This window comes from Scardinius erythrophthalmus (assembly GCF_964197995.2).
Source record: "Scardinius erythrophthalmus genome assembly, chromosome: 3".
Classification (NCBI taxonomy): Eukaryota; Metazoa; Chordata; class Actinopteri; order Cypriniformes; family Leuciscidae; genus Scardinius; species Scardinius erythrophthalmus.
In genome coordinates, this window is record NC_138223.1 from 25,815,621 (window position 1) to 25,841,592 (window position 25,972).

A 25,972-nucleotide genomic window follows, 5' to 3' on the forward strand; every position below is an offset into this window, starting at 1 on the left:
TCTAAATTCAGACAATTTTATCATACAAAATCTCATGAAGAGTGATTGTTTTCATCACAGTACTGTTATACACAAGCACCCTGTAGAAACTGTATTGGTCAGAACGCCACCCACAGCACTGGTAGAAAGCAAGTCGCACTTGCTTGCACAGACTTCAAGTGGTTATTAAGCAGAATCCAAAGGGCATACAGGCTGCAATTTGACTGTCAAAAGTGCAGGGAAAGAATGCAAACATTTTGAGACAGAAAATAAATTCTCTCCTTCTCAAAGAAGCAATTCAGGTGATACCGGCAGAGGAATAAAAGAAGGAATCCTTCAGTCAGTGTTTTTTTATTCCAAAGAAATGGGGAGGCATACGCCCTATTCTGGACCTCAGATGTTCACAATCCTGACACAAAAATGTCTGCTTCATTCTGTTGAGAGGGGAGACTGGTTCACCTAAATAATCTAAAGGATGTATATTTCACATCCCCAGCACAGACAATTTCTTAAGTTTGCATTCAAAGGCCCAACATATGAGTTCAGGGTTCTCCTGTTTGGCCTTTCTCTAGCACCCTGCATTTTCACAAAATGTGTGGAAGTGGCATAGGCACCATTGAGACAATAGGGCATAAGGATATCAGCATTTCAACTGGTTAATCTGTGCCAGATCAAGGGAGATGGCGAGGGTGAATACATGGGTAGTATTAATACATTTGAATTATTTGGGGTTCGTAGTGTACCAGAGGAAGAGCTTATTAACCCCAACACAATTTGTGGTATTTCTTGGTTTGGACCTGAACTCAATAACTTACTGGGCAACCCTCTCGGAGCAGAGCAGGGAGAGTTATGGAACTGTGTGAATCAGTTTTGCCTGGGTTAGACAATCTCTTTTCGGCTTTGTATGATATGACTGGGACTCATGGCTTCAGTCATGGCAGTAGGGCTTTTGGGGCTGTTGTTCATTTCATGAGAGATTGTCAGAAATGGACCTCGTCTCTGGAATTAAATTCCTCCATATGTCTGCACAAGAAGGTGCACATCTCAACCCACTCTCTTAGGGCTCTGCTCATTTGGCGAGACAAATAATTCCTGAGGGAGGGGTTGTCAATGGGAGTGATTTCAGACTGCAAGGTGGACACTACAGATGTGTCCTCACAGGGCTGTGGAGCGATCATGGAGGGAGTGGAGTATGGACAGAACCAGTCAAACTAATACATATTCATTGTCTGGAGTTCCTGGCAATATCTTTGGCTCTTAAACACTTCCTCCTGCAAATAAAAGGCTGTCATGTTTTAGTCAGATCAGACAGCACAACAGTTGTTTCTTATAAATAGAGGCATGGAGGCATCTGCTCGAGAAATCTATAACACTATAGGAGAGTGCTGCTATAGAACAGGAAACACTTGCTGTCCCTCAGAGCAGCAGACGTTCCAGGCCTAGTAAATATTGGGGCAGACCTGTTGTCGAGGGGTAATCATCACTCGGGAATGGAGGCTCCACCCAGAGGTGGTTCAAGAGGTATTGGATAAATATAGCCAGGCAGATGTGTATCTGTTTGCTTCGGATGAGAACACCCATTGTCCCCTGTTCTTCTCACTAAAGGAGACAGTTGCGTCAAGGGATGGATGCATGAGCACATCCTTGGCCAGAGACCCTGTTAAATGCCTTCCCACCTATAAGCCCCATCCTCCCCACCTATAAACCTCATCCTCCCCACTCTGTCCAGAATCAGGTCGCAGAGGGATAGAGTGCTCTTAATAGCTCCATTATAACCATGGAGGCCATGTGCAGAGGAGATGATTTTTCATCCACATCCGCAGAGGTGAAATTTCTGGGTCTGGCCTGTTAGAGGTTTAATCTGAATGCTCTAGGCCTGCCCCAGAATGTGATTTTTACCATCCAGAGTGCTAGAGCGCAATCCACCAGATCTCTATATAAGCTGCAGTGGTGAAAATTTGAAGCATGGTGTCAGGAAAGACAAAGGATACCATTCCTTTCCTCAGTACCTGACATTCTTCCTTTCCTCCTTCAGGAGATACTAGATGAAGGGAAGGCCATCTCTATGATCAAAGTGTACCTGGTGGCCATTTCATCATGTCACATGGGATTTAATGGTGAATGGTTTTACAATGAGGTCCATTAGTTAACTTGGATTAAATTTGGATTAAAATTAGTTTATGTCACAGTTCTGTTCTGTTTGGATGCTTTTTTGATCTTAGTTTAATTTTCATGGGCTTTTCGTATGTTATTTTCAGTCACATGTGTTCCTTTGTTCAGTTTCCCGCCACTCATCTGTTTCCATGGACACTTACTCAATTATCACAGCTGCTTATTGAGTTCATTGTTTCGCATTGTTTGGATTGTTATTTCTCTGCCTATTCTGAGTCATTTAATAAATCTTGTTTTATTTCCTAATACTCTTTGTCATCTTCGGATCAGCGTTACAAAATACTGGACCCAAGAATGGATTATGCAGCGGAATCTGCTGCCCTAGCCCGAAAAGGGCTTCTTCTAATGGACTTTTCGCTTCAGTTCTGTCAGCTCGCTTTAAATACTGCCTTCAAGGATGAGATGTTAAAGTCTCTCTTCTGGGTCGGGGAAAACTACTACTATCCTGTAGACCTCCAAGACACCACAGGACTTAATTGGAAGGAGGCCATTATCCGGTGTCTGGAGAGCGCCTACCCCTGATCCAGACCACAGCCGGACCCAGAGCCCAGCCCACCACCACCCCTAACCACGGAGACGACAACGCCAGAACCCCCCGCAGACGAAGAGCTTCCACCCGCCGCAAACACTGAGCCTGTGACGACAGCGTCTAATAACAGCATATGTCTGACCAGGGGTGTGAGCCACCAAACATCGTCCAGGTAGCAGTCCTGGTGGAGCTTGACACAGGAGACTGGTTAATTGATTGGGACTTTGAAGCGGTGCTTCCCACCCTGTCCTTTCATCATCAGAACTATCATCAAAGTATCATAACCCAGCAAAAACACGGATTTACCAATGATCCCACCCACCCAGCCTCCCTCTCCCACCTCCACTGTAGATCTCAGCCAGTCCTTAAGCCCTGCCTCAGCTGGTTTCCTGCAGCCCTTCACCTTCCCCTGTGACACCTTGTTTTCTCACCAGCTTCACCTAAGCGTTAGTTACCCTCGGCTTAGCTACCGGCCACTGATCCCTCCGCTCAGCCACTGCCCGTCGACCAGTCAGCGACGCCTTGGCTCCTCCCACCCTCGGCTCCACCTGAGATCCTTGGCCTTGTGGCTTCACCAGGCTCCCTCAGGCTCTGCGCTGTGGAGTTATGATCAATTTGCGGCGCTCTGGCTCTCTACCCCTTTGGCTCCACCTGGGTCCTCGGGTTTGACCTCGGACGATAGTTGCCGCAGCTCTGCTTTGGTCTCCAGCACTAGCTGCGTCGCTTAGGTCCATCAGCTTTCTGTCTGCGCCCTGGGATCCCCTAACATCAGCTCTGTCTCCGTTGCTCGTCCCGTGGATGTCGTCGGCCACGTCAACATCTTGGCTCCTCCCTCCATCGACTCCGCCGTGGGCTATCGTCTTGGCTGAGCTTAGGGTCATCACCATCAGGCTACTCCGTCCATCATCTCCTCCTTGGCTTCTTCCTCCATCATCAACTCCTTGGTCTATCCTGCCTGCTTTTACCAGCCTTCCGCCATATCCTCTCATCAGCCCTTCATCGGCTCCTCGTCCACCCCCCGAGCCCCCACCTTTCCTCCCTCACCACATCTGTTTTGGCGTGAGGTCGCCTTCTGACAGGGGACGTACTGTCACAGTTCTGTCCTATTTGGATGCTATTTTGATCTTAGTTTCATTTTTATGGACTTTTAGTTTGTTATTTTCAGTCATATGTTCAGTTTCCCGCCACTCATCTGTTTCCATGGACACTAACTCAGTTATCACAGCTGCTTATTTAGTTCATTATCTCTGTCTATTTAAGTTCTTCTGTTTGTATTAATCATTGTCCGGTATTGTTTTTGCGTAGCACACCGTCTCGCATAGTTTGGATCGTTATTTGCCTACCTATTCTGAGTTATTTAATAAATCTTGTTTTATTTCCTAATCATCTTCGTCTTCTTTGGATCAGTGTTACAGTTTATGCATTAACATTAACTAACAACAGTATTTATAAATCTTTGTTAACATTAGTTATTAAAAATAAAACGGTTAATTGTTAGTTCATGTCAGCTCAGGTCCATTAAATAATATTAACAGATACAAATTTAGATTTTAACAATGTATTAGTAAATGTTTAAATTAACATTAATTATGATTAACAAAGGCTTTAGGGTATTTTTCATTGTTAGTTCACGTCAACCAATGGGGTAAACTAATGTAAAAAAATGGAACCTTGTTGTAAAGTGTTACCCAAAAACCTTTTTTGTCATTGCAAATATTTTCACAAACATATGAGGCAAGATGTTTTACACATCATTCAAGAATTTAATTAAAAAACTTTCTTCCTCTGTCATCATTTTTTTCTGACAGCCGACAACAAAACAAAAAAGAAAATCGCCCATCGAGAGAGGAAGCAGGATTTCTCGGCTTTCAAGCACATGGACAATGAAATGAAGGTTAAAATATCACCTCAGCTTCTACTGGCTACTCTGCGTTTCCTAGCAACAGGCAAGTGCACTGCATTGCTGCTTGATTTACCCCAGTGTGTCCTGTGACTGTAGTATGGTTAGGGTGCTCACACAGGGGAGGAGATTTGCCTCTGGTTTTGGTGAAAGTCATGCCATGATGTCTTTTAAAAAGAAGCAGCTTGGTTGGGTTAATGTATAGAAGAATGACTTCCTGCACCTTAAAAACCTAGCTAAGAGAAAACATCTTTACCCACTCTCTCTATCTTACTTTTTGTTTGTTACTTTTTTGATTCATAGTGTGTTTCTCCAAGAAAGGAAAACGATTTAGTGTATAAGCCAGAGTAGGATTTTTTAGATTGTTAACGTTTTTGTTGCTGTACTGCTTTGACAGATGTTTGTTTTAAACCCAGACTGGGGGAACATTTGATTAAACATGAAATCTCATATTAGATAAATAACATACAGTCCTTTTCAAAAAGTTGGGGTCTCTTATGCTTTCCAAAGCTGCATTTATGTGACAAAATATACATTAAAACAGTAATATTGTGAAATATTATTAAAACATTAAAATAACTGTTTTTAAATTTTAACATATTGTAAAATGTTATTTATTCCTCTGATGGCAAAATATATTTTTAAGTGGAAGTCATCACCGGTTTTTGGTGGAAGTCACAATGTTTGATGTTGTTTGTATACTAAGGTTTGGGCTATATTTAGAGAGTGGTGGCCTGCTTTATTAGTGTATAAAATAATGATCTCTATCTCCAAGCCATGGAAAAAGCCAGCAAACAGCTGAAAGAAGTATTTAAAACATGTTGTTGTTGTTTTTCACAGCAGAGATCATCTCTCACACAGCTAACACATTTTGTTTCATGGTTTATGTGTCTCCTAGAAAGCACTTTATATTTCTAATGTATGGAATACATTTGTTAATATTAGTGTAAATAAATGTTTTATCTTAAGACATTACTACCTCTTCTATTGCAACAAACCAGTGTCTGCCTGAAACTGTAATTTGTTTTCTGTAAGCTGTTTTTTAGTAGCCATTTACAATACTAATTAAAACTTTGAGGTCAGTAACTTTTTCTTCTTTTTTTTTTTAAGAAAATGATACTTTTGTTCAGTAAGAATACATACAATTTATTAAAAAAAAATTACACTAAAGACATTTATAATATAAATTCAACATTCAAATAAATGCTGTTCTTTTCAACTTTAAAAGAACAAAAATATAAAAAAATATATCAGTTTCCACAAAAAATATTAAGCAGCATGACTGTTTTCAACTCTGATTGCATATCATTATGATTAAGGATCATGTGACACTGAAAGCTATACTAATGGCTGCTGAATATTCAGCTTTGCATCACAGGAATAAACTACTTTTTAATATATGCTTAAATAGAAAACAATTATTTAAAGTTGTTTTACTGTAATATTTGATCAAATAAATGCAGCCTGCATTGCTGATTCGTGCATTCTTCTAGAAATCTTCAGGCATTTGGCACAGCCCCCTATAAGTCATTACCCTTTGCGTTACTATCCATCAAGCTGCTGTTAAATGGTCCCAAGGGTGTTTGTGTATAATAGAGACAAACCATTCTGAGTGGTATTCCCCTTTAAACCTAATTCCAGGATTTGGTCAAAACTTTCCCCTTTGTGGCTTACGCTAATCATTGATTAACAAATACAAAGCTATTAGCGTTCCCTGGTCAAGGAGCGATCAGCTGCCAGGTGACACATATACTGTAAACAGAACAATGTTACAGTGAGTTATTTGTGTTGTGTTAACAGGAATGAACATTTGTTTTTGCTTTTGTTTGTTTCAGAAGACTTTAAACTGTCAGAACAGTGTCACCGATGGATAAGCAGTTATTAAAACAGAGTATTTGCCTGCTGCAAGCTGTGTTCGTCCAAATGTTATTTTGTTAGAGCATCATTTACCCAGGGTTTACTAATATACCGTGTGACGTTTTGAAACCTGAAAATGCAATATTACCTTTACCCATGGTTTCGAATGGCTCTGAGGTAACAATTTCAATTGTGAAAAACCCACAGGAACAGGAAGATGATGTCATGTCTTCTTTTGCCTTACAGAAGTTGAGTTATTCAGTCCCAGCCAGATGTCTGAAAAGATCCTTCTGCGTCTTCTCAAGCACCCCAACGTCATCCAGGAGGTCAAATATAATGAGAAGAATAAGAAGGCCATCGAGCATTACCTTTTCCACCGCAACAAGCCCGTGGACTATTTCATCCTCATTCTGCAGGTCAGCTTGGTTGTTTGGTCCAGGGCCGTGGAGGGCATAGAGAGAAAGGATTGAGGTTATTAGCCTAGAACAAGCTGGGATTTTCGCAAGTATTTAACACACCCAGTATGAAAGAACTAGGGTACCTACTACGTAAAAGATGAATGTTTAGTTCAGTGAGTATAGCTAAAGACAGACATGCTTCTAAAGGAAATACTGAAAGCCTTATTTTGCACAAAACTCCATTAGTTGTAAAACTATCCACTTGAAGTTATTTAAAAAAATAAAGCTGTATTGAAAGTCTGGCCTTCAATGTGATCTGTTCTCTAAGGGGAAGGTGGAAGTGGAGGCAGGGAAGGAGGGAATGAAGTTTGAAGCTGGAGCTTTCTCCTCGTATGGGATCATGGCTCTCACCGCTTCTCCAGGTAAATACAAATAATACATTCATTTGCATACGGTATTTCTACAAAGTACGAAAAGTAACCTATATGCTATGTGCGCTGTACTTACTGGTATTTAAGGTTATGTGTTTGAATTTTATATAAACTTTTCTTAGATTTGGATTACAGTTTTAACATAAACTAATAAACTTAATATGATGATGCATATTTGTCTGTCATACATAAAACGTAAGAAACAGGGAGGATTTCTGTAATATTACTAAAAAAACTGAATGTCTTTTAAATACACATTTACCAGGTTTATATATTTATCATCAATAAGACCTTTTTTTTAAATCATGCATTTAACTAATTGAATCTTACTTGTTCCATAGCTAGACATGTATATATACTTTTTAACTGAATAAATGTAATTGTTTTCACAATGAAAAGATTTGTGCTTACTCTAAGCCATTTGAATAAATGCTTTTTTGAAAATATGATTATTCAAATAAAATCTAATAGAATTTCCAAAAGGACAATAAACTTAAACTTATTAAAAACTATTCCATGATTTTTTTGGAGTGCAGAAATCTTGCTTGTTTCTAGCCCGTTTAACTCAAGTATGACACATTAGGTATATTAGTTTGTTAATGTTAAAACTGTAAACCAATGCAATTTAAATACATAAATCTTAAATGTAGGCCTAAATATTTTAGAAAAATGGCACACTTTACATTAGATGTTTTATGCTGGTTTAAAACAAAATAATAATACTGCAATACAAAATTCAGTCGATACCACAGGATACACCCACATACCCTGCAACAGTGCAAGCAGTTGTGGGCAGCATTAGCCCAAAAAGTATATGCACGGATACATACTTTGAAGATCCACAGGAAGCACATTTGACATACTGTTTTCAATGTACTATGATTTGATACTATGATGCACTAATCCTAGTCAGGCATTATTGTATGATTGTATACACTCTCAGAACATAACACCATGTCACAGAAGCTTTGTTCCAGAGGTCACATGGCATTTAGAATGGCAAGAGAATTTGAGACTATCATTTGTTTTGCACTCAGAGGAAATCTGTTAAACAACTGAGATATTGTGTATTCCACAGTAGACTATTTGTGCAGCTATCAGTGTTCAGTATTCATTAGTATATAAATACAAATGATAAAAGACTCTAATGTTCAATAAATAATAACATTTATTTATTATTATTGTTATTATAGCAATCATGCATAAGATGGATGGATGAGTAGAAATTTGTATTATTTTTATTCATAATCATAATAAATCATTATACTGCCAAGTATTATAGTTTAAATGCCCCCTGAAATCAAAATGCATGTTTTTTTTAGCTTTTAGTATGAATATGTTAGCATTAAGGTTATGAATAAGCTTGTGTGTTCCAAAACAATGACAAAATTCGCATTTAGGAGATATAATCATTCAAAACTTAGTCTCTCATTTCCGCTAAAATGGATCACAGATTTTTATGACCGCGGACTTCAGCTTCTCATCACATCTTCTGTCCAATCAAATGCGCGACTCCCGCCCCCTATGCTATAAATACCACCTGGAGCAATATGGGTTGGATTATGTGTGTTCAGTTGCTCAAACGCTCGAGTTTTATTCCGCTTTCCAACTGTACGTTGCTTAAGAATGAAATGAATGAATCCTCTACTATTGAATCCAAGGTATCATCAGCACTTGGATTCGCTTCCATGGAACTACTTGCAGTCTGTGAGGTAAACTAAACGCTATTGGCTATTTGAAAAGGGGGAGGAGCCATTCAATATGTCCTGCCTTACTGTAGCTTCCTGTTTCAGTGGAAATGATGTCAATCCACTCTTTTTTAGAGTGTTTTACTCCAGGCTCTTTTTTAAATAACTTTAGGGTATTTTCAAATAAGTTTTAACATAGATCCATCAGAAATTGATAGGGGTTGAATAGTATGGCAAATTTTAACCAAGTGTCACATGAGTTAGGGGACTATCACAGAACATAGGTGACCTCTGGTGGTGAGAAAATGGGCCTACAGTAATACTAAAAGTGCTTTGTTATGTGGGAATGGAGAATATTTTCTATTGTGGATTAAAACAAGTGGTATTTAGTGATTTATTTACTCCTAGAGCTCTTCAGTTCTACCTTTCAGTTCTACCACCTTTTTGTTTCCCTCATTCTTTCGATGCTTTTCTTTTCCTCCTATTCTTTATTCTTCCCTGCAGTTTCTCGTACCTTTGTGGTCATTAGGGCTGAGTCTGTTGCTGGATCTCCAGGTATAGTTAAACCAAAATGACTAATCAAACAATGACAAGGTCAGACATTAGTCTGTCTGTTACTTACTGTAAATCATACCGTATGTTACAGTAAACCCACAGAATTCCTCCCACACATTTCTACTTCGCAGGCCTCCTGGAGTAAAGGGCGACAGCGGGGCCATACGCACACACACACACACACACACCTCTGTGCATAGTCACCCACACACACACTGTTCCCGGTTCTCACAAACCTCATGCTGACTACCAGCATGTAGGGTTCAGAGTTGGGCCCCTTCAGGCCAGCATTGGAGCCTTGAACTAAAGATGCGGTGGCTCCCCCACTCCACTCACACATCCAAACACGGATTACATACATTCCAACCAAATTGTGGCATTAACACACCCCACTGTGGAAACCTGTGTGTGTGTGTATTTGTATGTGTGTTTATGTGTAGGAGAAACAAAGAAAGAAAGAATAAATATATGTGCTGGAGTGTGGAAGTGTGCTCATATGAGTGTCTGTTAGCAAGTATTTTGTGTGTGAGTAAAGTCATTATGTTTGTGTGTGTGCACTTGTAAATTCCCCCTCTTTATGAAGTGGAAAACATAAGCTGTGTTTAATTAAAAAAACAAGCCAGTCTTCACTTTGAAAGCTCTTAGGCTTTTTATCATACTCTTGCCAGCGGCAACCCTTTTACATACATGAAACACCCCCTTCATAACTAGCAATTATTGAGTTCTAAAAAGCTGTTACAAGCTATTATAAATTCATAATATACCATGTGCTAATTATTGTCTCTATAAAGCTGGATTTGAAGGTCTATTCACTAAATGGTTCAGTGTACTAAAAAGCCATAAACATACACTACCGTTTGAAAGTTTGGAGTCTTGTAGAATTTTTGAAGGGTTTTGAAAGAAGTCTCTTTTACTCACCAATGCTGTATTTATTATATCAAATATACAGTATTAATATTGTGAAATATTTTTAAATGTTTTTTTCCCCCTATGATGCATTCCTCTCGTTACTCCAGTTTTCAGTCTCACGTGATACTTCAGATATCATTCTAATATGATTTGGTGCTCAAAAAATCTTTAAAGTCTTTACAGTCACTTTTGATCAATTTAATTCATATCAATTATTAAAAAAGTGCTAGTGTACTTAAATGTTAATTGATTTGTAAAGTGTGTCATTCAGATATAAAAAAAGCAGTTTTCAGACAAGTTTGGAAACACTCCCCAATTCTGTCATTACTCTGACAAACAGATAGTCCCGCCCCTAACTCATGTCATTGGTTGAGCCATTGTTGCTACATCAGGTCAGATAATTAATATTAATGAGCAAGGCTGATAAGTTTTACATTGTGTCCCCCCTCCCTATCGTGCTCTTGATTTTTTAGTGTTTATGTTTGTCCTGTATATTGAAGTCACAATGCTTTTCTTTTTCCTCTGCAGAAAACAAATCCCCTCCTCGGCCATTTGGACTGAACCATTCTGACTCGTTAAATCGTAGCGAGCGGATTGAATCCATCACACCGTCACTGGGCAGCAGTAACAACCAGCTCAATGCCTTCCTGCAGATATATGTGCCAGACTATTCCGTCAGAGCTGTGTCAGACGTACAGTACATTAAGGTAAACAGAATTGCACTTTTTTTTGGTCATTACATAACCAACATGCCCAAAATATTTAGAATCTATTTAATTCTTCAGAAGACATCCACTGCACATTATTGGTGCCATTGTGGCTCTTGGGGTTCAGACTGTGGCCTAATGGCTGTAGTTCAGAGGTAGACTATGGCTCATTGGCTAACATAGACTGTTGTTCAATTACAATATTTGGCTGACTTAATGGCAGATGTGGATTTAGGTGTTGGCTCTGGGACAGATGTGGAATTTGGCGCTGAGTAGGGGTCTGTGACATACGTGAGCCCTGGTTTAGTGTCTGTGGCAGATGGACACGAGCTGACTTTGGTGGTCATTGACATGGGCTCTGATGTGGCTATGGAATGAGCTCAATAAAAGAGGTTTTCACAGTGATTCCTCAGAAGAACCATTTTTGGCTCCCCAAAGCCCAAATGCAATGGAAAGGTTCCATGAATGTTAAATGTTCTTTGTGGAATCTGATATATGAAATAATACAATCAGTTTATTGAACCTTTCAAAATAAAAAATATTATTTGATACATCAGGTTTTTATGGCTCATAGTATGATATAGGAGAATGTGGAGCTCGTATTAGAGGTGGAAAAACACCTACATTTTATTTAGATTCACAAAACCTACCGAAAATATGCAATTTGGTGCATGTAAAAAAAAAAAAAAAAGATTCTGATAGCTTGTAATGTGAATCAATAAGATCTTAACAGTATAACAGACTTTTTACATAAAATGCATATACGTATCAGTAGTCGCTCAGTATCTCCCAATAATATGCCTTAGTAAGATGATTAATATGTAAGACAATTTTATGATCAAAGTAGTTTTTATTATGTGGGGCAAAACATATAGTGCAATGCAATACACTGATGAGTGAGAGATGTAAAAAAAAAAAATATCCTCAAAAACCTGATGAATATTTGATACTCACATTATAATTTTTTTTTTTTTTTTTAATGATGTATGGATAATCAAGTAAACCTAAGATGCTTTAGTCTAGTAAGTGCTCATCTTTGAATATAGCTCACAATATAACATTATTCTTACCTTTACTTTATAAAATCAGACCATTTTGATCATGTTGATAATTTAGAGGCCTTAGAAATGTGTTTATCAAAAATGATACAGGAGGCTTTATAGGGTTAAGAGTGTGTTGTCATTAAAGAAAGAGGAAAAGACTCATCCTGGAACTGAAGCTGTCATGAGAGAAACAGGAAATGCAACAGGAGTGTGCTCTGGAACCGACAACTCGGGCGCATGAACCAGAAAATGTTTGTTGGAATGGAAACATGGCCAGCCCAGTCATGGTAATATGGTTAAACAGAGGCAGGATTTAGTTTATTTTTTTTAAAAAGAGCACCAACAATGTGTCAACCAGAAGCAATACAATAATAATCAAACAGTCCCTTTCACATATAGAGCTGGTAAGTCCCGCCCATCCGTAAAACCCCACTGGACCTCTAGGTTGAAAAATCGTCAATGCAAGTGAATGGGAGAAAAGAATTATTTTCTGGTCCCGTTTGAATTGTGCCATGAATGTGAACATATGTTGTCTGTGAATTTTTTATATATTTTTTCATGTTACGAGTTTGACAGTATATTGTACGATTCTTCGGCTAACAGTTGTGGAAAAGACGTTACGAGAAAGACTACATGTCGCCTATGTGACGTCACCCCATAAAGTTGACTTACCCGTGGTTTTCGCCAACCTCAACGGTTTTGTCCTCTCCCTGAAAGAAGGCGGTGAAGTGCACCAAAGACACAGCCATATTTAGCGGGATCCGTGAGCTAGTGTCCGTGTGCGAGTGGTGTTGACGTTTCAAACGCGTCAAAGGAGCGAAGAGTTGTAGTCCACAAAGTGCTCTCACACAAAGTCTAACCGTATCAAACTTCTACCCGCTAAATTGTAGCATTCTTTACACGAAAAATTATATTAAAAATTCACAGACAACATATGTTCACATTCATGGCACAATTCAAACGGGACAAGACAATAATTATTTTCTCCCATTCACTTGCATTGAAGATTTTTCAACCTAGAGGTCCAGGGGGATTAGCGGAAGGGGCGGGACTTAACAGCTCTATACAGTCTTTACTGGTAAATTACCAGGGACAGATCATGTGTGAATAAGACATTTTAAAAAATACCGGTAAATTGGTTCCGGCAATTTACCAGTAAACGAAGATGTAACATTACCAGTAAATTACCTGTATATACACTGTGTGAACGCGGAATGAAGATTACCGGTATTTTGCACGTACGAGTTCAGAACGCGCTGACGTAAAAAGTGATTTGGGCCAATCAGAAGCTGTTGAAAGAGCAATGCAGATGACACGTTTACCCAGGACAGTTTACAAATGTCTTCAAATTGGAGTGATACCGAAACTAAAGCTCTTCCCCTCGTCTGGGCGGATGAAGAGATTTGTCAACAACAGTTAGTGATACTGTCACATATGATAAAATGACTAGCTTACTTCAGGTACAAGGCATAAACTTCCGGTTAATTACATCATCACAGAGTTTACTGGTATTTTGGAACTGATGTGAGAATGGTCTGTTACCGGTAAAAAGCCAGAACGCTGTTGCTTGTGTGAACAGCACATTTTTGAATTTACCGGTAAAGTCGTTCTGCCATTTTTACGGTAATTTCCCGGGATTGATGTGTGAGGGGCTATTACCAGACGTCCCACAGCTCTGAGAAAAAAGGAATCACAAATCACAGCCAATCAGAAGAGCATCATCTTTGTCTGAATAGATGATTGTGTATCCTTTCATTTATTTGCATGATCTGAAGTAAACTATCTATTGTTGCTTCAGTGTGGCTATAAAGGTCATGTAAAATTATATTCAAAATATAGACCCTTTTACCATTAAATAAAGCACATAATCAGTAACTGAGATTATCATTGTCATTGTTTGTATGTTGTTGTTCAAGCTGCAACGTCGCAGAAATAGAAACTGCTTCTAAAATAGAAACGCTTGTTGTCGTGGCTGGCGAGAACAAAAGCTCTGATTACCATGGAAAAATACCTTTTATCCCGTGTTTGCGCCATCTGGTTGGGAGGACACATTGTAAGATGTTACAAAAGGTTATTTTGTAACCCCCTTTCCCGTGTGTTTTGACAGGTAACACGCCAACAGTATCAAAACGCCGTCATGGCTTCACGTATTGACAAGACGCCACAGTCCTCAGAGAGCGAGTACACCAAAATCGAAATGACTTTGACAGAGCTCCACGACGGAGTGACCGATGAAACCACCGCTCTGTTCAACCAGACACAGAACTGCGTCGCCCACATCAAGTCGAACCACACAGGACACAGTGAGGGGGCCATCTAGCCCTCAGCGGGGTGGTGGAGCGAAGCCGACAGCAGAACCCTAGAGCTGCCTCACCACCCCAAACAACTCTAATCTGGTAGTGCAGTACTACTGGGGCCAGAGCTTGGGTTGACCCAAGGCAAAATGGGATAGTCCAGTGACACGCTTCGGTCCCGTTAAGATTCCAGATAAACCACAGTGTTTATGTCCCCCCAGCCAAAGAGTTTGGAGGATGGACAGTCTTGCGCTCGTACGAGCCCCTCCAGCTACACTCAAACTGCCCTGTGATGTTCACAAACACAGAGGAAATACTCCAGGCAGATGCTGTAATAGGGTAAATCAAAGACTGCTCCAAATACTGCTTTGAAGGAAACCGTGAACCAAGAGCATTCTACTCACATATTTATTTATTTTGTATGCATTTGTATATATACGTGCATGTCTGAGGATATAATTGTCGGCACATGCAAACACCTGTCTGTACTTTGTGCATGTGTGCCTCTATGAGTGTCACTGATATCATGCACATGCTATACGTAGTTTCAGAAACATCATTGTATGTGTACTGGGAAGGGTCTTTTACATGTATATTTCAGAAATGGTTATTTTTACTGTTCTAAATCTGGTATATCCCACAGTACCTTTTACACTTTTTTTTTTTTTTAATGAATCATTATATTGCCTTTTAAAAATCATATTAATTTTTTTAACAAGTGCAATGAAACACATTTTATTTAAAATATGATTTATCATGATTACTGTACTGTAAATTATAGATTATTTGTATGCATTCATTGTATCATATTTGTATATTTGATATTTTGGATTCACTTCCAAGGATGAACAGGTCCTATTTGTCTGCTTTAAAAGTTTAAGTCTGTCAAAGACACAATAACTTTACATTTAAAGCCGAACGCTTTCTTATTTTAACTAAACGCAAAGACCTGTCAGGACTTTATGCAAGGGAGAATCCATATGCATTCATGCGATTCCTAACTGAAAATGAGTCTTTACCACGTCATTAAAACAACTACTACATTAAATTGTAATACCCATCACACGTCTGTAAGAGAGGTCGCTCCTCCACTCAGTCTTCTTGTGTTACCTTTATGTCTGTAATGTTGACTTCAATGGTTATTTATATGATCGCTGGAAACTCCTGCTATGCATACAGTTGTATTTAAAAATGGATTTACTGTTTTGTTAATGATAACCACTTACATTTTCTCTTTGAACTGTCACTGAAGTGACCCTTTGCCATACTCCAAATGACCAATAGTGGCAGTAAGGTTTTGCCGAAATGTTAGTGGTCACATTTTCCTTTGCTTTCTCCCCCTCCCATATTCTCAGAGACCCAAAACAGCTTATCAACAAACAGCATATAACTCATTCCAATAACTATTCCTATATGTTCGTATAGGTGGCAGCTGCATGACCCTGTTTCTACAACGTCAGACTTTGTGGTAAATCTGATTCAGGCAGCTTTTAAGACTTCGCCCTAGATGTTTTCATGTGTTCCAATGGTTACTTGAACCTTAACAGATAAATAACAGGAATGCATTGCTTGTTGTATTCTATTATTTATACATGGGTCAGTACCACAGACAGCCACTGCTTGGCACTACGGTCTAACAATTTAGCAAAGCTCAACCTTGATAAGGTACCTTAAAATTGTTGTTCTTTATACCAAAGATTTTACATTAGAGGTGAGATCAGAGATTGTTGGGTTTTATTTAGTAAATTAAAGCCTACTTTGATTATTTTTTCCTAGAAAGATGCTCTTGTGGGGTTAAATACAGGTTCTGGCTTTTTACATTTATTATTTTTTTTTTCTAATTTGCTTTGTTAATGAATTGTAGCTACTTTGTTACTAAAATATAAACCCTAGGGAGTAAAATGGTTCTAGATAAAGCGCTATTAAACATTCATCAGTTTCACTATGGTACTGTGTTCTTTCTGAACTTTTTTTGCATATTAAACATCAAATATATTCTGATTGACTGTGATTGTTGCATCATATCATTTTTGCTTTCAGTATGGATAGACAAATGACTTGTCAGGCTCATGTTTTTCAACCATTTTGCTTGTGATTGATAGCCTGGTTAAAACCAGACCATTCTCAGTAGTAACGGAGTTATGGTCTGGCAAAGCTTCATTAATAACTCATTTCCAAAGGGGCATCACCAACGGACATCGCTCAAATGCCTCTGGGCGCAATTGGATAGATCTAAAACCAATCAGAGCGATCGTCATTTTGTAAAGCCCGCCCCAACGTTTCTGATTGGTGCCGCGATTTCGACGGATTAGAAATGGGCTTGAATGAGCTCTTTGCCAGACTACTTGCAGAGCAAATCTAAATTTGCCGGAAGTTGTCTGGGTTTTCCCAGGCTATGTGATTGATGTTTTATACCATGTTTAATGTGCAATATGCAGTACATTGACATGTAGCAGTATTTTGGACAAATTACAGAAATCAGAAATAGAATCCAAGTGACTGACTTATTGTCCTTGTTGGAGTGGAGAAAACCTGTTATGAAAAATAGTCACACGCTCTCAGAAGTAAACACGACAGGAGACCAATGGTGAATTTATTAAGGAAAATTATATTTATTTTACATTGCAATGCAATTTCCCATTTGTATAGGTTTAGAACTCTATAAATCAGAAACTATCATAATTCAGGAAGCAAAATAAAAAATTGGAGACATGAAATCACATGCCCTAAACAAAAAAAAAAAAGAAAAAAAAAATGAGATTAATAAATGCCATGTCTATTTTGCTCTTGATCTCTTTTTACAGATGCAACCGTTTTGCACCTTTGCTAATCTGAAAGCTAATAAAAATCACAAAAAAAAAAACATCATGAACTAAAAAAAGATTTCAGAAATTAGGAAAAAGGTAAAAAATAGAAAGGAGGAAAAACTCAGTATATTAGTTATTGTATACAGTATATAAGTTATTGGCATGTTCAACACACAACTGTAAACTATGCCAAAATATAATATGAAAACACTGGTCGAAACAGATGTATGCAATGCAATCTCTAGGACTAAACGGATGAGATCTTCACCCGTTTGGAGATAACGACTACTGGGATAATTGGATGAATACTGTTTAAACTCGATGCCTTTTCTATTATATTATTCTTAAATATAATCTAAGCCAGTGTCCCTTGCATAGACAACTAAAAAGGACAACAGCCAACACCAGTGCAAATTAGCCCAGGACTAGTTTTAATCCATGTCCAGGGAGCCAGCCACATTATATACAATGCTGAGTTTGTATAAAAAGCTAATGAAAACAGAGGAAAGACAAATGCTGGATCTTGCAGGACAAACACTTTTTTTTTCTATACTGCAGTCTCTAAAGACTGGGACCAAGAACAAGAGCTGCCCCATTTTAGGATGTCCAGTTGTTTTTAAGCTACAAACTGAAATTGACACAGATAAAATATGCATTGTACATTTAAAAATATCTCTAAACTTCTTTAACTGGTTCCTTGAAACAGACGCTTGAAAACCTAGAAAACTATTTTTTTTGTGCCTAACCACAAACCATTATACTATAAGACCTACTTGGTCTTCCCTTTTAAAAACTGACAGTCAGACCCATGAAAAACTATATTCTCTGAAATAAAAAGAAAATAACATACAGTTACAATATGTATCGAGTAATACATGTTACGCTATGGATTGGGTAGCTTCTTTCAATCAGATCCTACCTACTATTATCTTTGAATAACGCATATAAAAGTCACACTAACCATCCTAATACCTGTTTTGTGCACTTGGAACACTTCCCAGCGCTAAAACCACTTCCTCCCTAAACCGTGACCCACCGTAACACTCAAGAATGACATTTATTTCTTAAAAACTCCACATACTTCCTGTGGGGACACCTAAAAGTGTCTATTGAGACCCTTCAAGCTAAATCAAACCCAATTTCTTGACACCGTTTTGGTCCACATGGGAGTAAACCATCAACAGAGTTCACACATTAGCCAGGACTACATTAATTTCCATAGAAACAGTCACCAGAGCAACAGCACTCTCTTTCTCAGTTTCAGAATGCCCAGCTGTTAACTTCATTTTACTATTTTCTCAATGACCGATACATCTCGACAAGCTCCTCAGGCCATAAAACAGTTTTATACGTTTTAGTTTTGCATATCAAGGTCACTTACTGTCTACATATGATGTTTGAATAGTTTACTTTGCATCTGTCAAGCAACATATGAGACAAAACTAAGACAAAACTAAACCCTTCTGTTTAGCTCATGTAGGAGTATAAAAATACAGTATGTCACTGTTTAATGTGACATTGTAACGGTTTAAAACAGGAGCTGAAATGACGCGTCTGTGTGTGTTCGGAAACATTTTGCGCCTATGTGAACCCTAATAAGACAGGCATCTGTTCGCTACTCTGTAGCACTAGCTCTAGCCAAAATGTTTGCATGAAAAAAATATGAAAAACAAGAGGTTAACAGCGAACCTCTAAAAAAAAAAAAAAAAAAAAAAAGTGGCTACATGCTGTTGCCAAGTAACTGGATTCTTGTGTTGGCCGCATTTCCTCATGCACGTCACAATGGACCATGCTTCGGTTTTTCTGTGCTTCATTTAGATTCCCAACACATGCAGAACTTCAACACAGACACTCTGCCAACATACACACACGCATAGGCGCCGATACCGTGGGTGCTCCGGGGCTCGAGCACCCACGGAAAATACTGAGCACCCACGGAAAATACCGAGCACCCACATGTGCCAGACTGTCATTAAACATTGCAGTTGGTGCTATGTTAAGTGTTTCTCGGATGAAAACGCCTATTTAGTGACCCCGCTCTGTACGCAGAGACACGTTGCTCCCATAGGGCCTGCTCACATATCGCGTCTTTTGCGCGCGCAAGTTCGTTATTTCAAATGTAGCCGCGCGGTATGCGCGCTCATAATGGAAGCGACGCGGTCGCGGTGCGACGCGCTCGTTTTTTCCAAGCGCGTCCGCGCCGCATCGAGATAAAAACATCTCAACTTTTCAGAATGCCGCAAGCGCACCGCAGGTCACGTGACAAGAACCAAGCTTAGCAACGACAGACGCCTCCGGAGCGCAACCACCCGAGCGCTTTGGAAAAAGGAGAACGCGGCGCGCCTAGCGTTTTCGACGCGTTTTTATGCGCGATATGTGAGCGCGGCCATAGTCAGTATAACCTCCTGAAGAATTAACCGCAATGGTGAGTCAACAAAAATTTTGCTCAAACGGGTGCGGGTCGGACACGGGTCTAAACACGGGTTTAAAACAATCACGTACAAACGTAAACATATATGCACATTTTTAGGAACACATCTACAAAAATATGCCTGTATTTCAAGTAAATAAAATAATTTAAAATCCACATCAGTTTATTTGTGCCCACGCCCTCTCAGGAGTCTCTAGACCTACTTTCACTTTTAAAAAGTCATCATAACCGCGCGCGCGATCTGCTTGCAGTCATCGAGATGGATGCTGTCTGAGGAGTTGAAGAAAAGAATAGCTAGTGGAGATGGTAAAGTTGTCGACAAAACTGAAGAAAACAATGTTGGGAAAGGCTTTGCTGCATGCATTTTCGTGTTGGATAGCCACAAATGTGGAACTTCATCGCTGAGAAGGAAGCACGCAGATAACTGTTACTGTAGTAACAAACAGTTCTATCGAACAGTATTTGTCAAATTTAACACTGTTACATTTTGTAAATTTCCCACGAAGCTGATCGCGGTTACGTGTCAGTTAAACTTTCCATCTCCAATCCTGTCTGTATTTGTGAGAAGTGGCGCTGTCCTTGAAAGATTACTTTACGGCTGTATTATCAAGTAGGCTAAATAGGTGTGTGTGTTCGTGTCGGCCGCTGTCCATTTCCTAAGGTTCTGAAATGCAAACATTTTTTGACTATTTTTTTTTTAAAGGGCTTGCGCCCATGAGCACCCACGGAGGAAAACATAAATCGGCGCCTATGCACACACGTACACTTTTTTTTTCAAAGGGACAATTATTGTATACAGCCTTTGCAGGAGGTAGTAACCAAGTTAATCTGACTGGATGGACTGGCAACTCAAAAGTTGTCTAAACTGATAAAAATTATAAAATAATAGTACAAATCTGACTATAACATACCTATAAACTAAGTTGTGTACCTGTAAGGATCCAATAACTGACTTAAACACTCATCCTAACGGAGTCTGAGTGTTTGTATGAAAGTTAATGCAAGATTTAGCCAACATGCTACATGTATGATACATACATGACCGTCTCATGTAAACTCATGAGTGTCCTTCCACAGTGTTTCCATGGGATGTTTATCACATGTGCTTATATGGTGACTGATAAACGATTCCAGATAACATCCAACGTATTTTTGAACAAACTTTCGTCCATTCTTTTTAGTCATCTTTACTGGAGGGTGAACTGAACTCTACTATGAACATCAGCTTTTTGAGCTTGATTTGGCAATTAGTCTACTTCATACATCCACTCCTCCTTTTCTACCTCACTCGATATCATCATCATCACTCTCTCATCATCGTCCTATGTATCTTTACCCTAGAATAGGCCAAAACATCTACTCTTCCTCCTCTTCTTCCTCCTCCTCCTCCTCCTCTTCATCGTCATCCTCATCGTGGCAGTGTGTGATTTCCTGTGGCGGCTGAGCGAACAGATGGGGCGGTTTGATTTCGCTAATAGAGCGTGTGAGCTGGTTTCTTTTGCAGTCGATGTCCTTGCAGTCCACACAGTGGCGGTTGCGTGTGGCCAGAGGAGACTCGGTCTCTGTGTCTACATGGGCGTGCTCCACTGTGGACTCATGGGGCATCTGGGAAAGAGAGAGAAAAAAAGGAAGCATGTTTAACAGGTACGTTAAATAGGTCAGCAGGCACAGAAGAGAGAACCAAGTGAACAGGAAAAAAAGTGGGTGTGTTTGTGTAGGCAGAGCCGGTATTTCAGTACCAGTTGATACTCGAGTTAGAAAAATGTAACCATATTAGTTTTTCATTCCAGGTTTTTCTATTTTTAGCACAGCGTGACTTGTATAACTTGCGCTTATGCCTAGTACCTTTTGAACTACCATTCAAACGTTTGGGGCTGCTAAGTCTTTTATGCTCGCCAAGCCTGCATTCATTTGATCAGAAATACAGTAAAAACAATAATATTGCAAAATATTATTACAGTTTAAAATACATTTGTTTTCTATTTAAATATGTTTTCAAATGTAATTTATTCCAGCATTTTCAGCAGCCATACTCCATCTTCAGAAATCTTTCTAATATGCTGATTTGGTGCTCAAAGAAACATTTATTATTATCATCAATGTTGAAAACAGTTGTGCTGCTTATCATTTTTGTGGAAGCAGTGATGCATTTTTTCAGAATTCTCTGACGAATAGAAAGTTAATAAGAGCAGTCTCTGCTGTCACTGTTGAACTGGAGAAACTGGAGAAATAAAACACTGGACATGTGTCAAAATACTAGATTTGTGTCCAGTGTTTTATTTCTCCAGTTTACATTCACCAGACCAACTGTCTCTTCATTAATATTTTGCCAAGATGGCCATTATGACAATGAAAAGTGCACTTGATAGTTCATACAGTACACAAATGTTTGCAGTGCAATGATTTTTTATATATGGACACAAATCCAGTATTTTGACACATGTGTAAATATAATAAAATCATTGCATTGCATATTAAAGGTGCATAGCGCAAGTCTCTGAGTTTTTGCAGAACTATGCCCCCTCTGGCGACAAATGAAACTGCAACACTGGAACTGAACGCGCATGACGTCACGCCCAGTCTCAAATTCGGCCCGAATCCCTCTTATTTATTTTACTGTACAGGATTATAGAGGCAATTGCAGTGATCAGAGAAGGGCTCATTCAGCCCATCAGGCAATTGTTTAAGCATGTATGGGTTAGAAAAACGGGTATTTTTAACATGAAAAGTTGCTTAATGCACCTTTAATCAAACAACTTTTACAAGAAAAAGAAAAACCCAGACACTCACTTTAATTTATTTCTTTATTAACTTTTATTACTGACACTATATTTCAAGAAATACTTATCTAAGTATAAAGTAAAAACCTATCTAAGCATGTTTAATTGACAAATATTATATTAAGGCAACATACAATTATTATTATTATTTTGTATTGATATGAACGGTTAACCTTAAATAATGATATTATTATTATTATTATTAGTCTGGGGCATAGGAATTGGTACCAGCTATTGTATTGGTATTTGTATCACTAATGCAAGCCTATGTTTATGGGTGTGAGTGTTTATGGGTGCGTTCTCACCAGAACATGGGCGGCTCTGAACAGGTAGCTGAAGGGGTAGTAGAGTAGGTTGATGAAAGAGGCAGCATACAGATCAGCATAACGCATCACCTGAGAAGCAAACAGAGTCTGCCGAGAGCCACTGCGAAACAGGCTTCCCATCATCCCGTAGCACATGTCCATGTCATGAGTCACTCTCTGATGAGCCAAGACGCACAGAGAGAATTTGTGAATCAACCTGATATATATATATATAACATCACTCTTGTAGCTAATTAATTCCATCCAAATATTTATGGACGGCATATGTGCCAGGCTGTTGATTGCCATGGGCAATAATTAAACTTACAAGACTTATAAGCTGCCATTACAAGCATTGATGTAAACACATTTCCTGTTCGTTTATGCAAACTGAGGAACGAGTCTAAATTATTGTCTCAAGAGCATTTCACAGATACTCTTCATGAAAATAACCCATAATATTTCTAAACTCTAAACTCTTTAAAAGTTATTAGGGCACTTAAATGTACTTGCATAAATAAAAAAAATATATTGTTAGGTACAATGTACTAATTGTGTTCATGCTGTATTGCAAAACACTTTTGCTGCTACTGAGGTGGGATACGGGTAAATTTAGGGACAGGTTTAGTGGTGTGGTTAGGTTTAAGGGTGGGTTAAGGTGTAAGGGAAAGGTCAACAGTGTAATAATAGATGTAATTACAGAAATTACTGGTATTAAGTATTATAAATCTAAGTACAATGTAAAGACATGTATGTATTAAGTGCATTTAATCAAATGAGTCCTTTAAACGTTAGTACATAGTAGTTAAATACACATACGATCGTTGGATAGATACTGTAAAATCAGATCATAATTGAAATATGTGGAATGTGCGTGTGTTATTCAGTGTGTGTCAGTGTGTACCTTCATTCTTCTCTGGATGGCACTGATATCTGGCCTCTCATTGCTGCTGCTGTCCAAATGCCTAGAGAAAGAGAGAACGTGAGAGAGAGAAAAGTACAGTCAGGGTGCTGTCCTCTGCCTCTGGCCTAAGAAACTGGGATAGGCTCCAGCCCTATGACCATAGAAGGTCGTATAAGGACAGCGAGAGAGATTATGGTGTGTTATTACCATAATGTCAACCTGGATGTTCTACTCGGAGCGGTTCACATAGGCTACCCGGACTTGGAATTATGCATTTCTACGGCCAAAATTCCAAAATGAATATGAAATATGAAATGAATATGAATATGCTTATTTTGAGTATTCAACAGACAAAACTACAATACAACAACAGTTTTTATGCAAATGCCTTATTGATAAACTAGTTTATTTAGCAGGACATTAGTCATTAGTTATCAAACTCTGTCTTTTTTTCAGATTAATCTGGCCTTAATAAAATACCAGCAAAAGACAATTAGAGGAATTATGAAACAGAAATATTATGAGATCAGTTAAACACTTGACTTAACTATATTTTACTGATGAAGCGGAACAAGTCGGAGCTCAGAAAATTCTAGTTAGTAATTTGTAATTAAAAGCGCTTTAGTAGGAATCTCACAATTACAATAATTCAGAAATGGCGTGAACGCCTTTAATAGTTTCAAATGTCAACATTTTATTTTCATAAAACTGATCTAAAAACATATATACTCACCCGATCACGCACACACAGGTATTCCTATCATTATGAGGACATTATATAGACAAACTGAATATTCCATCCCCTATCCTTAAACCTACTCCTAAACCAACCTATAACAGAAAACTTTCTACATTTTACATAATTTATTATGATTTATAAGCTGTTTTCCTCATGGGGACCAAAACATTTCTCCACAAGGACAAGGATTTAGGATATTGCCATCTTTGTGGGAACATTTTGTCCCCATAACATACCCCCCCTCCCTGTGTTGAGGGACACACGTGTTGAGGGACAGAGGCAGCTTTACTCACTTGTATAGTTCTGCCAAGAAAATGTCCAAGCCCTGCAGTTCCTCGAACAGAGCTGTGAATGAGAGAGCAGAACCCTGTCATGATTGGGTTTCACATCTCTTCCTTAGCCTTTCAATTGTTAACATATTATCTGACACTCTTTTTCGTCTTTCTCTTTCTGAGCATTCCTTTCTTTATTGAGTTTCTCACAAGAAGGTCTGTTTCGTGACAGTGTTTGCGTTGTAATAGAACTGCTGCAAAAAATGTATACAAAACTTTAAGTAGTTTCTAGGTTACGACACTAAGTAATTAAAGCAACAACATGTAACTTTTCAACCTTCATAATATATTTCCAAGACCCTTGTGATAGTACATCGACTTACAATAGGTTGAATGAGACGTCTGCCAGAGCCTGACGGGGTCTGTATCGCTTTTACTGGCACTATGTAACTTCGGGGTGCGGGTAGTAACCAGAGCTCAAAAAGAACTACAAAATTCGACTGCTTTACGGCATACGTCACTTTGCCCACCACTTCCTCAAATGTGGCCAACCAGCGCGTTTGTTTTCGTACGTCTGTTTTCGTCATGGCTGAAGCAGCAGCGAAACGTAAGAAGTCCAAGGTTTTGTCAGAGTAGAGTCGGAAGAGGAAAAGGGAGAGTAATAAACTGAAAGTCAGGACGAGGATCAATATTGGTCGAGCGTTTGCTCGCTGGCGTTAGCTTATGGAGGAGGAGAGTTACCAGACCGATGCTGACTTGGCCGTCATGCTGTTGAACTAGTAAGTAACTGTAAATTGCTTGCATACTATCTTTAGTTTTTCTAATCTGTTGTCTGCCTGGCTACGTTACGGAAACTATCTGGTCCTCCATTTATCTTCATGAATCAGCTAGAAGATGAGCGAATTATCAATCTGGTAGCTAGTAAACACTAACATGGTAGTTTTAGATGGTTAGGATGCTATCGCTATCATTCTCGTTCAGATTTGAGCATTGCAATCGACATGCAAATCGCAAATGTTTGAGTTAAAATGTTTAGTCTACTAAACATGTATAAATTATGAAAGGGGGAAGATTAATAATATTGTCATTGCCCATATGAAAAAACCTGCATGCTTCATATACAGTAACCGTAAATCATTTTACGACAGCGGTAATGGACAATTCTGCTTCCAACCTGTAGGGCGACCGCAGAGGAAAAGTTCCATGTTGTTGCTTTAATTTAGTAATGATCATAATATAATTAATATAGCTGCAAGCAGCAATTATCGGGGC

The 25,972-nt window shown here is 38.8% G+C and overlaps 2 protein-coding genes across 2 annotated transcripts in view; one reads left to right on the forward strand and one right to left on the reverse strand.

The window, feature by feature from the left end:
* cnnm2b (cyclin and CBS domain divalent metal cation transport mediator 2b) overlaps positions 1 to 16,470 on the forward strand; it is a 49,462-nt gene extending 32,992 nt beyond the window's left edge. The window contains exons 3-7 of the mRNA XM_081361724.1: positions 4,489 to 4,626; positions 6,684 to 6,853; positions 7,164 to 7,257; positions 10,947 to 11,125; positions 14,276 to 16,470. Coding sequence (XP_081217850.1) covers positions 4,489 to 4,626; positions 6,684 to 6,853; positions 7,164 to 7,257; positions 10,947 to 11,125; positions 14,276 to 14,488 — 794 coding nt within the window. The 3' untranslated portion in view covers positions 14,489 to 16,470. The remainder of the gene's footprint in view (positions 1 to 4,488; positions 4,627 to 6,683; positions 6,854 to 7,163; positions 7,258 to 10,946; positions 11,126 to 14,275) is intronic.
* A 3,929-nt stretch (positions 16,471 to 20,399) lies between these two features.
* nt5c2b (5'-nucleotidase, cytosolic IIb) overlaps positions 20,400 to 25,972 on the reverse strand; it is a 37,438-nt gene continuing 31,865 nt past the window's right edge. Inside the window, exons 15-18 of the mRNA XM_081361725.1 lie at positions 24,722 to 24,773; positions 23,690 to 23,750; positions 22,786 to 22,962; positions 20,400 to 21,305 (exon numbers count right to left, since the gene is read on the reverse strand). Of these exons, the coding sequence (XP_081217851.1) occupies positions 21,057 to 21,305; positions 22,786 to 22,962; positions 23,690 to 23,750; positions 24,722 to 24,773 (539 nt within the window). The 3' untranslated portion in view covers positions 20,400 to 21,056. The remainder of the gene's footprint in view (positions 21,306 to 22,785; positions 22,963 to 23,689; positions 23,751 to 24,721; positions 24,774 to 25,972) is intronic.